At 62.3% G+C, this 12156-nt stretch overlaps 4 protein-coding genes across 4 annotated transcripts; all 4 read right to left on the reverse strand.

Moving 5' to 3' along the window:
• Positions 1-787: 787 nt before the first annotated feature.
• CHLRE_16g691753v5 (uncharacterized protein) lies at positions 788-1623 on the reverse strand. Its single transcript, XM_043071720.1, has one exon. It carries the CDS (start codon positions 1453-1455, stop codon positions 1198-1200), a length of 258 nt encoding a protein of 85 aa, XP_042915348.1. The 5' UTR covers positions 1456-1623; the 3' UTR covers positions 788-1197.
• A 6524-nt stretch (positions 1624-8147) lies between these two features.
• Positions 8148-9523, reverse strand: CHLRE_16g691754v5 (uncharacterized protein). The gene has a single exon (XM_043071721.1). It carries the CDS (start codon positions 9166-9168, stop codon positions 8434-8436), a length of 735 nt encoding a protein of 244 aa, XP_042915349.1. The 5' UTR covers positions 9169-9523; the 3' UTR covers positions 8148-8433.
• A 654-nt stretch (positions 9524-10177) lies between these two features.
• CHLRE_16g691755v5 (uncharacterized protein) lies at positions 10178-10733 on the reverse strand. The gene has a single exon (XM_043071722.1). It carries the CDS (start codon positions 10705-10707, stop codon positions 10393-10395), a length of 315 nt encoding a protein of 104 aa, XP_042915350.1. The 5' UTR covers positions 10708-10733; the 3' UTR covers positions 10178-10392.
• A 56-nt stretch (positions 10734-10789) lies between these two features.
• On the reverse strand, positions 10790-12073 carry CHLRE_16g691756v5 (uncharacterized protein). Its single transcript, XM_043071723.1, has one exon. The coding sequence runs from the start codon at positions 11773-11775 to the stop codon at positions 11206-11208; it is 570 nt and encodes a 189-aa protein (XP_042915351.1). The 5' UTR covers positions 11776-12073; the 3' UTR covers positions 10790-11205.
• Positions 12074-12156: the final 83 nt, after the last annotated feature.

Here is a 12156-nt window from a genome sequence, read left to right on the forward strand (position 1 = left end):
GCGACTCGTTCGCAGTGCAGCGCGAGCGCGCGCGCATGTTGTAATGTATAGCGAGCGATTAACGAGCGCGCCCGCGCGCGGTTGATGTGCATAGTCGCTTAAAGACGGACCTTGTGTTGACATAAAGGAGCCATCTTCAAAGCAACATCGCAGACTAGTACCGCATTTGCTATATGACAATTAGTAGTTTAGCTTTACTACTGTCACAGTAGCGAGCGTGCACAGGGAGGTGAGGCCCAAAGCCCGACACCGGCGCGCTACGAGTCGCTCGCTCGTGCGCCGGTGATACACCTGTGCGCGTGGGCGCTACCACCGGAAGGCTGACCCTGTCTAGGCTGCAGCGGGTTGCGCCGGGGGCTTAAAGATGGTCTTTTGACCGGCCTACGACAACTCGCGAGCTACCTGGGGGAGGGCTGGATGGTGGTAGTTTCGCTGCATGTGGCCAACACCCCTAGCGACCAGAAGGTGCACCGGGAAAATCGCCCTCCGTCGGAGGTGACCCCCGCGATCTTTCACGATCGTAGTTACCGGATGCACAAGACTCAGCACACATAAGCTGGTGGAGGGGCCACCGGCGTGTGACTGAGCAGATGGTTGCTTGGGTGGATAGTCTTGACTAGTGTGCTGTCACCTGGACGCCCACGCCCTGTCTAGGCTGCAACCGACTTGTGACGAGCTTAAATATCGCCACTGGCGGGCCTACGGCATTTCGGAAACTACCTGGGGGCAGGCTGAGAGGTGGCGGCGCCTGGCCATGACTTTTGTCCTGCACCAACTGACAAGGTGCATTACCTCGAGTGCTATCAGCACGCTGCGACACACAGTGCGGAGGGTGTCAGGACGCATCCTTCTCCCAATCCTCCCAGTTCACCTTTATCCTTAGGCGCTCAAAAGAATCGAAGCCACACTGCCGACCGCCCCCTACAAACCCAAAGGTCCAGTAGCGCTCAATGTAGCCATTCGGCAAGAAATTCATTTGCGGCGAGGCCTGCATACACTTGTAGCGTATGCCGTCACTGAGGGTGTAGTACCTGCCCTTGGTGTACCGGCGCTTGGGGAGGGGGTAGCCGTAGCGACACATGCTTCCTAGCCTTGGCCCAGAAAATATTTTGGCCTTAGCCCCCGCCAGACGCACCCATGAGCGCGCTGCCCGCGCCCTGCATGCGCGCACCAATGGCACTGGCCTTTCCTAGCGCATCAGTGACCTTGCTTGGGTGCTGCGCCAGACACCCAGTCCGCCGCCTTGCTGACCCCTTTGGCCAAGAGGGCGATCTCTGGCTGGCCTGCAGCGAGGGCGATGCCGCTCACGGCATTTACGACAGGGCGCGCAAACTGCGCCACCTTGCGCACCACGGGTGCTGAGAACTCTGCGACTTTGCGAATGGCGCCACCAACGCCACCAATTGCGCGTCCTGCGAGGGAGCGTGCCTTGCCAAGCAGCGCGCCGAGTCCCATGGTTTGTTTTGTCTAGGTGCGAGATATTTTGGGGTCACTGAGCACCATCAGCCTGATGTCATCTCGTATGCGCGCCACGCTGCCGCTGAGGGTGTCCATCGCATCGTCCCCCTCCGTATAGGTGATGCGCAGCGTCAGGCACCAATCGTACTGCAGCTCTAGCACTATAAGGACGGGTTTGTGCGTTACGCATGCTTATTGTGCGCTACGCATGCGTCTGGGACTGGACGCATGCGTGCCAGAACGCATGAAGCATGAGGGGCGGGGGGCCGGGTCGGGCGCACAGCCGTGCGTACAAGCACGCATGCGGGCCGCATGCAGGCGCATGCGCACCGACCTGACGCAAGCACTAAGAGACGCACGTATTCCTGTAAGTCACGACATAGTCGTAGACAGCAAGCACGGCTCGCTCGCTCGTAGGGTCGCGTGATCGCCGGACGCGGCACTCCAACACTTCAACAGCGTCAGACCCTGCTATATGATGCAATGTGTATATCAAAACGAACAGTATAAGTAGGCTAGCAGGCCTTGCGAAGTATTCACTCGGACATAGTGCTAGACTTTTAGGGCCTAAACGAGTGAACGCATGTGTATATATGGTATGCTGTACTATCTGGGCGTCGCACCAAGCAACCAGCATGGAGGCTGCACCTGACAAGGCGGGTTGTGTGGCTGGCGTGTAGAGGGCTGGCCACTGCCGCTGCCGCGCACTGCTCGCGAGGCCGGGGACTGCGAGGCAGCTCAAGGTGTGCGTAGAGTGCGTAGGCGTGGTTGTTGCTGCGACAGTGCCTTTGTTAAGCAGCCGCGGCGGGGGTTATGGTTATGAGATAGCACTGGCGTGGGACTGGGCGTGCACGATGAAGGTCGCGGGCGGCGACGGCGCAACTGAGTGCAACGGCGGTGCTGCGGCGGTGGCCCCCCACATGCCATGGCTGCCGTTGTCGCCAGCGCTAACGTTGGACGCGTGCTGCCCCCCGCCGGCGTCACCCCCGCGGCTGCACCATCAGCTGCGCCATCGTATCAGGCGGCGAGACAGCACTGGCGTGGGCCTGGGCGTATGTGATTGGTGCCGCGGGTGGCGGCGTCGTGGGAGAGCGCAACGGCGGTGCTGCGGCGGTGGCCCCCCACAGGCCATGGCTGCCGTTGTCGCCAGCGCTAACGTTGGACGCGTGCTGCCCCCCGCCGGCGTCACCCCCGCGGCTGCACCATCAGCTGCGCCGTCGCATCAGGCGACGAGACAGCACTGGCGTGGGGCTGGGTGCTTGGGATTAGTGCCGCGGGCGGCGGTGGCGCCAGTGAGCGCAACGGCGGTGCTGCGGCGATGGCCCCCCACAGGCCATGGCTGCCGTTGTCGCCAGCGCTAACGTTGGACGCGTGCTGCCCCCCGCCGGCGTCACCCCCGCGGCTGCACCATCAGCTGCGCCGTCGCATCAGGCGACGAGACAGCACTGGCGTGGGGCTGGGCGTTTGTGATTGGTGCCGCGGGCGGCGGTGGCGCCAGTGAGCGCAACGGCGGTGCTGCGGCGGTGGCCCCCCACAGGCCATGGCTGCCGTTGTCGCCAGCGCTAACGTTGGACGCGTGCTGCCCCCCGCCGGCGTCACCCCCGCGGCTGCACCATCAGCTGCGCCGTCGCATCAGGCGACGAGACAGCACTGGCGTGGGGCTGGGTGCTTGGGATTAGTGCCGCGGGCGGCGGTGGCGCCAGTGAGCGCAACGGCGGTGCTGCGGCGATGGCCCCCCACAGGCCATGGCTGCCGTTGTCGCCAGCGCTAACGTTGGACGCGTGCTGCCCCCCGCCGGCGTCACCCCCGCGGCTGCACCATCAGCTGCGCCGTCGCATCAGGCGACGAGACAGCACTGGCGTGGGCCTGGGCGTATGTGATTGGTGCCGCGGGTGGCGTCGTCGTGGGAGAGCGCAACGGCGGTGCTGCGGCGGTGGCCCCCCACATGCCATGGCTGCCGTTGTCGCCAGCGCTAACGTTGGACGCGTGCTGCCCCCCGCCGGCGTCACCCCCGCGGCTGCACCATCAGCTGCGCCGTCGCATCAGGCGACGAGACAGCACTGGCGTGGGCCTGGGCGTATGTGATTGGTGCCGCGGGTGGCGTCGTCGTGGGAGAGCGCAACGGCGGTGCTGCGGCGGTGGCCCCCCACATGCCATGGCTGCCGTTGTCGCCAGCGCTAACGTTGGACGCGTGCTGCCCCCCGCCGGCGTCACCCCCGCGGCTGCACCATCAGCTGCGCCGTTGCATCAGGCGACGAGACAGCACTGGCGTGGGCCTGGGCGTTTGTGATTGGTGCCGCGGGCGGCGGTGGCGCCAGTGAGCGCAACGGCGGTGCTGCGGCGGTGGCCCCCCACAGGCCACGGCTGCCGTTGTCGCCATTGCTAGCGTTGGACGCGCGTTGGCCCCCGCCGGCGTCACCCCCGCGGCTGCACCATCAGCTGCGCCATCGCATCAGGCGACGAGACAGCACTGGCGTGGGCCTGGGCGTTTGTGATTGGGGCAGCGGGCGGCGGTGGCGCCAGTGAGCGCAACGGCGGTGCTGCGGCGGTGGCCCCCCACAGGCCATGGCTTCCGTCGTCGCCATTGCTAGCGTTGGACGCGTGCTGCCCCCAGCCGGAGTCACCCCAGCGGCTGCGCCATTAGCTGCGCCAACGCATCAGGCGACGAGACAGCACTGGCGTGGGCCTGGGCGTTTGTGATTGGGGCAGCGGGAGGCGGTGGCGACAGTGAGCGCAATGGCGGTGCTGCGGCGGTGGTCCCCCACATGCCATAGCTGCCGTTGTCGCCATTGCTAGCGTTGGACGCGTGCTGCCCCCCGCCGGCGTCACCCCCGCGGCTGCACCATCAGCTGCGCCGTTGTATCAGGCGACGAGACAGCACTGGCGTGGGGCTGGGTGTTTGGGATTGGTGCCGCGGGTGGCGTCGTCGTCGCCAGCGCTAACGTTGGACGCGTGCTGCCCCCCGCCGGCGTCACCCCCGCTGCTGCACCATCAGCTGCGCCGTCGCATCAGGCGACAAGACAGCACTGGCGTGGGGCTGGGTGTTTGGGATTAGTGCCGCGGGCAGCGGCGTCGTGGGAGAGCGCAACGGCGGTGCTGCGGCGGTGGCCCCCCACAGGCCACGGCTGCCGTCGTCGCCAGCGCTAACGTTGGACGCGTGCTGCCCCCAGCCGGCGTCACCCCCGCGGCTGCACCATCAGCTGCGCCGTTGCATCAGGCGGCGAGACAGCACTGGCGTGGGCCTGGGCGTATGTGATTGGTGCCGCGGGTGGCGGCGTCGTGGGAGAGCGCAACGGCGGTGCTGCGGCGGTGGCCCCCCACAGGCCACGGCTGCCGTCGTCACCAGCGCTAACGTTGGACGCGTGCTGCCCCCAGCCGGCGTCACCCCCGCGGCTGCACCATCAGCTGCGCCATCGTATCAGGCGGCGAGACAGCACTGGCGTGGGCCTGGGCGTATGTGATTGGTGCCGCGGGTGGCGGCGTCGTGGGAGAGCGCAACGGCGGTGCTGCGGCGGTGGCCCCCCACAGGCCACGGCTGCCGTCGTCACCAGCGCTAACGTTGGACGCGTGCTGCCCCCCGCCGGCGTCACCCCCGCTGCTGCACCATCAGCTGCGCCGTCGCATCAGGCGTCAAGACAGCACTGGCGTGGGGCTGGGTGTTTGGGATTAGTGCCGCGGGTGGCGGCGTCGTGGGAGAGCGCAACGGCGGTGCTGCGGCGGTGGCCCCCCACAGGCCACGGCTGCCGTCGTCACCAGCGCTAACGTTGGACGCGCGTTGCCCCCCGCCGGCGTCACCCCCGCGGCTGCACCATCAGCTGCGCCGTCGCATCAGGCGACGAGACAGCACTGGCGTGGGCTTGGGCGTTTGACGTTGGGGCAGCGGGCTGGCCGCTGCCGCTACTCACATTCCCGGGGACTGCGAGGTAGCTCAAGGCAGTGGATAGGTGCAGTTGTGGCTGCGACGATGCTTGTCCGCAGCAGCAGCCGCGGCAGGGGCTATGGTCGCAGACGCCATATCACGGTGCTTTTAAGCGCCTCAAGTCCTGTCTTATGAGTTTGAGGATTGCACAGCACCGAGCCCCGACCACAAAGCGTTTCCCCGGCTGTCCCGTGAAAGGCGCTAGGCACGAGCGGCGGTGCGTGTGCCTGAGAGCTTTACCCCGTATCCAGCCCAGGGCACAAGGCGTTCCCCCGGCTTTCCTTCAGACGGCGTTGGGCGTGAGCGGCGGTGAGAGCAATGCCCCGTATCCAGCCCCGAGCACAAGGTGTTCCCCCGGCTTTCTTTCATACGGTGTTGGGCGTGAGTGGCGGTGCGTGTGCCTGAGAGCTTTACCCCGTATCTAGCACGAGGCACAAGACGTTCCCCCGGCTGTCCCTGATAAGGCGTTGGGCGTGAGCTGTGGTGCGTGTGCCTGAGAGCTTTACCCCGTATCCAGCCCAGGGCACAAGGCGTTCCCCCGGCTGTCCCTGATAAGGCGTTGAGAGCTTTACCCCGTATCCAGCCCAGGGCACAAGACGTTCCCCCGGCTGTCCCTGATAAGGCGTTGGGCGTGAGCGGCGGTGTGTGTGCCTGAGAGCTTTACCCCGTATCCAGCCCAGGGCACAAGGCGTTCCCCCGGCTGTCCCTGATAAGGCGTTGGGTGTGAGCGGCGGTGCGTGTGCCTGAGAGCTTTACCCCGTATCCAGCCCAGGGCACAAGGCGTTCCCCCGGCTGTCCCTGATAAGGCGTTGGGCGTGAGCGGTGGTGCGTGTGCCTGAGAGCTTTACCCCGTATCCAGCCCAGGGCACAAGACGTTCCCCCGGCTGTCCCTGATAAGGCGTTGGGCGTGAGCGGCGGTGTGTGTGCCTGAGAGCTTTACCCCGTATCCAGCCCAGGGCACAAGGCGTTCCCCCGGCTGTCCCTGATAAGGCGTTGGGCGTGAGCGGTGGTGCGTGTGCCTGAGAGCTTTACCCCGTATCCAGCCCAGGGCACAAGACGTTCCCCCGGCTGTCCCTGCTGCGGCACTGGGCGTGAGCGGCGGTGCGTGTGCCTGAGAGCAGTGCCCCGTATCCAGCCCCGAGCACAAGGCGTTCCCCGGCTGTCGGCGTTGGGCATCAGCTGAGGCGCGTGCGCAGAGAAGGCCCCGTGTGCGTTCATATTAATCCCCCTTTCAACACCGCACATGGCAAGACAAGCAAGTATCAAGTATGCAACCAAGTTTAAGTGTTGCATGGGGCACTGCTTCCAAACTCTTTGCGGCACTTCCTTCTTTGCCAGTTCAATTTATATATACTGTATCCTTCTATGCATATCACACATTACTAAAGACTACAGACACGTCAAGGTGTCAGTATGTAGAGACCCGCAAACAGTTCTCTGCCACTCGGCAGAGGACGCCCTCGCCCTGCTATGTTTGCTTTTAAGGCCCAGTCTCCACTAGTAACGCTATGTGGCGCACAGGTGCGCCTTGCAGCGGCCATAACGCTGGGTTGTTGCAGGGGTGGTGACGTCGTTGACCGAGCGCAATATTTATCGCCCACCTTCAATTCGTTCAGGTTCAGGCTCAACAAAAGCATTTCAAAAGGCTACAGAGCCATCACGCGTGGCGCAGGTGAGGCGGGGGTACCATCCGCGCGACTTGGTTGCTAGCTTCCGAGGCTGTCAGCTGAGAGCATGCGCATGCTAAGGTGTCTGTATAATGGCACCGTACAAGCCTGTCATCAGTTCATGCTCAGATCTCAGTCCTGGTACCCTCCCGCCCTCCCTCAGGACTCCGGCCGCACGAAGGGCCACCCGTGCGGACCACCCCTGGGTGGGCTAGACGTGGCGCACTCACACGTTAACCCCAACAGGCAAGTCTATGTCCAGATATTATTTCGCAATTGCTGAAGTAAGCACTGCATGAGTAGCGTGTCTGCAGCTGAACATGGGGGGAAAGGTACCTTGCGTCTTACCCTCTGATATGCCTGGTTTTGTGGTTTGGTTCCTGACCGAATCGTCCTGAACACTATGCAGGCTTACGAAGGGCAGCACGGGTGTGGCTAGCTGTGGACTGGAGCGCTGGCACCGGCAGCATGCGGAGTCTGCGGTGGCACTGTGCAGCAGGTCGGACGTTGTGGTTGAGGTCGTTGTGTGGCAAGACTTAGTATGGGTCCACCTGTGCCGCTTATGCCTTGGCGGGTGGCGTTTGGTTGTTCCGCGGAAGTGGCTACATGCACATCTGTGGCTAGCTACGGATTGGAGTGCCGGCACCGGCAGCATGCAGAGTCTGCGGTAGCACTGTGCAGCAGGTCGGACGTTGTGGTTGTCGTTGTGTGTTTGGCAAGACTTTAGTATGGGCACACCTCTGCCGCTTATGCCTTGGCGGGTGGCATTTGGTTGTTACCCGGAAGCGGCTACATACGCATCTGTATTCATGTTACGGTAGGGCACGTTCGGTGAGCGAGGAGGTCGATGGGTGACAGGGCATGTGGAGCGGGCAGACTTCCTTTCCAGGGTGTGCGATGGCGGACTAAAAGCCTAAGGAGAGGCTGGTGGATGGAGGCGGACTCACGCCTTCAGAGAAACAGGCCGAATCCTCGTTTACACTGGACGCGCGGCACGTGCCGTTGCATGAACTGTAACACAAATGAGCAGTTGAGGGAATTGGCTTCGTGTGCCCCACGTGTGCGTGCATGCATGCGGGTGGGAAGCGTGCAGTTGGGGGCAGCTGCTTGCGTTAGGTAACGCACATGCGTCCCGCATGCGCCATGGCATGCGTAGTACTTCACGCAACCGGCATATGTGCTTCAAGCATGCGTATGGCATGCGTTCGGGACGCATGCGTACATCCAGAAAGAGTCGCTGCGGCCGCTAGCCAACACCAGCATGCGTTAGGTAACGCATGCTCTGGTAGCGCACGCATGCGTATGGGCGGGCACCGCATGCGTACAGCACATGCTTTTCACGCGTTAAGCATGCGTTTGGGCCATGCGGCACGCATGCTAACGCATGCTCTAACGCATGGACCCGTCGTTATAGTGTAGTGCTCGGCCCGTGTCGTCAGTCACCCAGAAGCGTATGTCATCCAGGTGCTGTGCGGTGAGCGTGTAAGTGTACATGTCGCTCTCATTGGCGGCAAAAGTGATGTTGTCAAAGGGTGCTGCATCAATGGGTATGGCTACGAGCACATGGCTCTCAACGAACCCCGAGGTGGCCAGGTTGTCCACCACGGCGCCCCGTTCCTTGGGCAGGGAGGCGTGCACACACACACTGTTCTCTCGGTTCAGCTTGACGGGGCGCTGACTTACAATGGGGCTTGCGTTTGTTCCTGTGGGTTGCGCGCCGTGCTGGAAGCCCAGCAGCTCGTAAGCGTACCCAGGGAAGCTGAATCGGTAAGTCTTGCCGTCAGGAGGGGGCGTAAAGCGGAACTTGTTTGTGACGCGCAGATATGTCACACCCCAGCCAGGCAGCAGGGCGGCTAGGGCTGTGCGGAGGGAGTTCACGTCATAGTACCCCTCAGGCAGCGTCAGGTTGGTGGTGGTGGAGCCGTCAAAGACGGACCAGGTGCTGTTTGCTGCGGTGACCGAGTACCAGCTGCGGTTCACAACTGCGGACACCACAGACACCTTGATGCGGCCACGGGTGCGGTCCAGCTTGATTGCCGCGTGTGGAAGCGTCACCCAAAAATCAGCTGGCGTGCCGCTGCGCCGGTTAGCTGAGCTGATGTGGATCAGCTGGGTGCGCTGCATGGTTGCGGGCTACTGCCTTGGAGGGTCATTTTTGGGCTGAGCCCCCCGAGCGAAGCGATCCAGGGGGGGCGAAGCCCCCCAGGACCACCCCTGTCCGTGGCTGCGTGGCTGCGTGGCTGCGTGGCTGCGTGGCTGCGTGGCTGCGTGGCTGCGTGGCTGCGTGGCTGCGTGGGTTCGCAAAACATAGCATACTGGCGCAAACCGCGAGTGCTACGTATTAGTATTTGCTATTCCCTATTGCATGTAAATAGGCAGCGGGTCCAACTCGGCCGGAGCGAGAAGTGCCTTCGCGCGTCCATGGATAATTGACTTTCGCGAGGTCGCAAGGAAAGGCTCCGAAGCCCGCGTCTGTCGTATCTTTGGGACAAACTATGTCGACGACATTCAGTCCGGGATACTATGGCGCGAGATTTCGCCGACTTGCTTAGCCATGCCTCTCGCCGGTCCTGAATGCCCAAGGAGCCCTGAGGTCGCTTCCGCCCTGCGCCTACCCCGATGAGCGTGGGGCATCGGGGAGGTGTTGAGGGCAAGGTTGAGGGCTAGGTACGGCTCGGGTTCTGTGACAAGGGAGCCTGTGACGTCTCTGGATGTGTGTGGAAGTCCCGACACGCGTGCCCTGGCCCCTGTCTCAAGATCCGAGCGCGTGGCGCGTCGGCGATGGGGCGCAAGTCGCCCTCCCCCACGATTCTACGGGGGCTCAGCCCATTTTCCAGCTGTACAAAGCTGACACCCTCTTGTTCGTCAGCGGATGGGACGGGGTAGGCCACCAGGGTCATCATCCAAACAGGTGTGACACCGGCGCCAAATGCATCCGCGGGAATCAGGTTGCCGTCAATGCCCACCAGCCTAAAGTTGTGCAGCTTGCCGCGCAAGATGGAGGCGTTTCCGACCCGGGTGCCCAGCAGGTTGCTGGGAATGATGCGTGTGAAAACTGAGCCAACCATGGGCATCAGCTGGTACCCCGCGCTCTTGGTGAGTGATGAGTAGGAGTTGCCCTGGGTGAGGGTGTTGCTCTCAATAAAGTATGGCGCGTTTGCGGGCACAGTATTCACGCTGACAATGAATGACTCGATGGCTATCTGCCAATCGGAGGTGTCCCCCGCAAGCCACTCTGGCAGGTCGATGAAGTGCATGCCATCCCGCCAGTCCCCCTGCACCACGTTCGCAGAGCTCAGCTGGATGCGGAAGAATCGCATGGCGTTTTGCTATTTGGCAAGGTTTTTCTCATGCGTCCACGACCTTGACCATGGGGGTTTCGGGCAGCTGCTCTGGGTTGAGCACGCGCACAGCGTCCTCAACGGTGGTGCTGGTGGGTGGGGTGGGTGTGGTGTGGCGTGCCTTGCCCGCTGCCGTGCGCTCCTCTTTCTTGGCCTGGCGCACCAGCTCCTTGATCCACTTGGGATCCGCGGAGCGGTAAGTTGCAATCGCAATATCAATTAGATAGTCGGGCAGCTGCGGATGCTCACCCTTGATAGCGGAATACCACGACTTATACTCGTCCGACCGCTTGAAATCCAGGCTGATTCCCGGCGGTGCCATGGCTGCTGCTGTCCTGACCATAGGGCTAGAAAATGCGCGGGCCCCTACTCAACGTGCAGGATAGTGTCAAAATTGCGCCGGATGCGTGACTCCTTAGACCCTGTGAAGTCCAGGACCAGGGCCGAGTGGTCTCCGCCCGTGGCGAACTCGTACACCTCCTCGAATCGGTCTAGGGTCAATATGTTGCTCACTTCCTCGTACAGGTCCTCCGTGATGATCCGCTTACTTGCATACCGAAATACAACAAATAGCGACGTATTTGTCCTAATCGACTTGGGAATAGCTCTAAGGTTCTGTGTCATAGCCAAGATGTTTATGCCCAAGTGCCGGTTCTTGAGCACCAAGTTAGTTAGCGCAGATTTACCAGTTGACTTGAATGCCTTAATATTAATGCCTTTGAGGGTGGGGCTAACCCCTCGACCCCTCCACTAGCCTCAGGGCGCGTGTTCGTCTTCCCTGGGCATGCGGGAATGCAGCTGGTCCATCAATCAGTGCAAATTAGTCATGTGAAGGCAAGTTAAAGGACCCCAACCCCAGCCTCTCGAAAATCTCACTGAAGCGGTACCCGCCATTGTCGCTGGCATTGAACGCGAAGTCCTCAGCCATCAGAGCCTGCTTCTCCGCCTTGTAAGCGCCCAGCTTCTTGCGCATGTAGGGGAACACGTACATGGATCGGCTGGATCCGCGCAGCATCGTCGCGTCACGGCTGCACTGGCCTCCTGTGTAAAACCTGGCACGGAAATGCCACCGCAGGCCGTTTATGCTCGCATGGATCATGGCAGCCGACTTATCGGAGTGAGCGGCTGTCCGGTCGTAGACCCAGTCCGCCAGGTCTGGGTCATCTGGGCAGCCGCAGTACGACGCCGGGCGTGGGGTATCGCCAATATGTCCACTGAAAGACTCGCGGCGGCGGTCTGGGTCGAAACTGAGGAGGGGTCGAGACTGGAAGCGGCCACAGTAGACACGGAACAGCCTGTCCCGGTCTTGCCATGGGTTCGACAGGGCCAGCTCGTAGCACGCAGAGCCTTGCTGGAACTTGTGCCCGGCCCCGTTCAACCAACTCTGCATATCTCTAGAGATGTCGAGAAACATTGACCCGTGTGTAATGGTGGTCCACTGGGTCCACAGTCTGGGTCCACCGTCAAACACCTCGCCTACCGGGCTGTCCTCGGCCTTCACCCGAGCAGCAGCGGCCATACCAGAAGGCAGTGTATCAGTGAGCGTGGGCAGCGAGTGTGGGCAACGGTGTTGGCGCAACGTTGGCGCGTTTTTTTGCACGGAATACAAAGCAGCGCGGTTTCGTTTATTACTTCGTTTATTATTATTTCGTTTATGCTCGCTCTCGCAGCCTGGAGAAGATCGGTTATAGGCCTCGATGGGCGCAAGGTACCGTGCTCATCAGCCAATAAGGTCGTCGAGCACAAAGAAGGTTACGCAACCATTTGGATA

The sequence above is a fragment of the Chlamydomonas reinhardtii genome, chromosome 16 (genome assembly GCF_000002595.2).
Source record: "Chlamydomonas reinhardtii strain CC-503 cw92 mt+ chromosome 16, whole genome shotgun sequence".
In the NCBI taxonomy this organism is placed as follows: Eukaryota; Viridiplantae; Chlorophyta; class Chlorophyceae; order Chlamydomonadales; family Chlamydomonadaceae; genus Chlamydomonas; species Chlamydomonas reinhardtii.

What these genes read in the sequence shown, in the direction of transcription:
- CHLRE_16g691756v5 (XM_043071723.1), bottom strand. Translation starts at nt 11,775, where the DNA reads ATGCAGAGTTGGTTGAACGGGGCCGGGCACAAGTTCCAGCAAGGCTCT.
- CHLRE_16g691754v5 (XM_043071721.1), bottom strand. Translation starts at nt 9,168, where the DNA reads ATGCAGCGCACCCAGCTGATCCACATCAGCTCAGCTAACCGGCGCAGC.
- CHLRE_16g691755v5 (XM_043071722.1), bottom strand. Translation starts at nt 10,707, where the DNA reads ATGGCACCGCCGGGAATCAGCCTGGATTTCAAGCGGTCGGACGAGTAT.
- CHLRE_16g691753v5 (XM_043071720.1), bottom strand. Translation starts at nt 1,455, where the DNA reads ATGGGACTCGGCGCGCTGCTTGGCAAGGCACGCTCCCTCGCAGGACGC.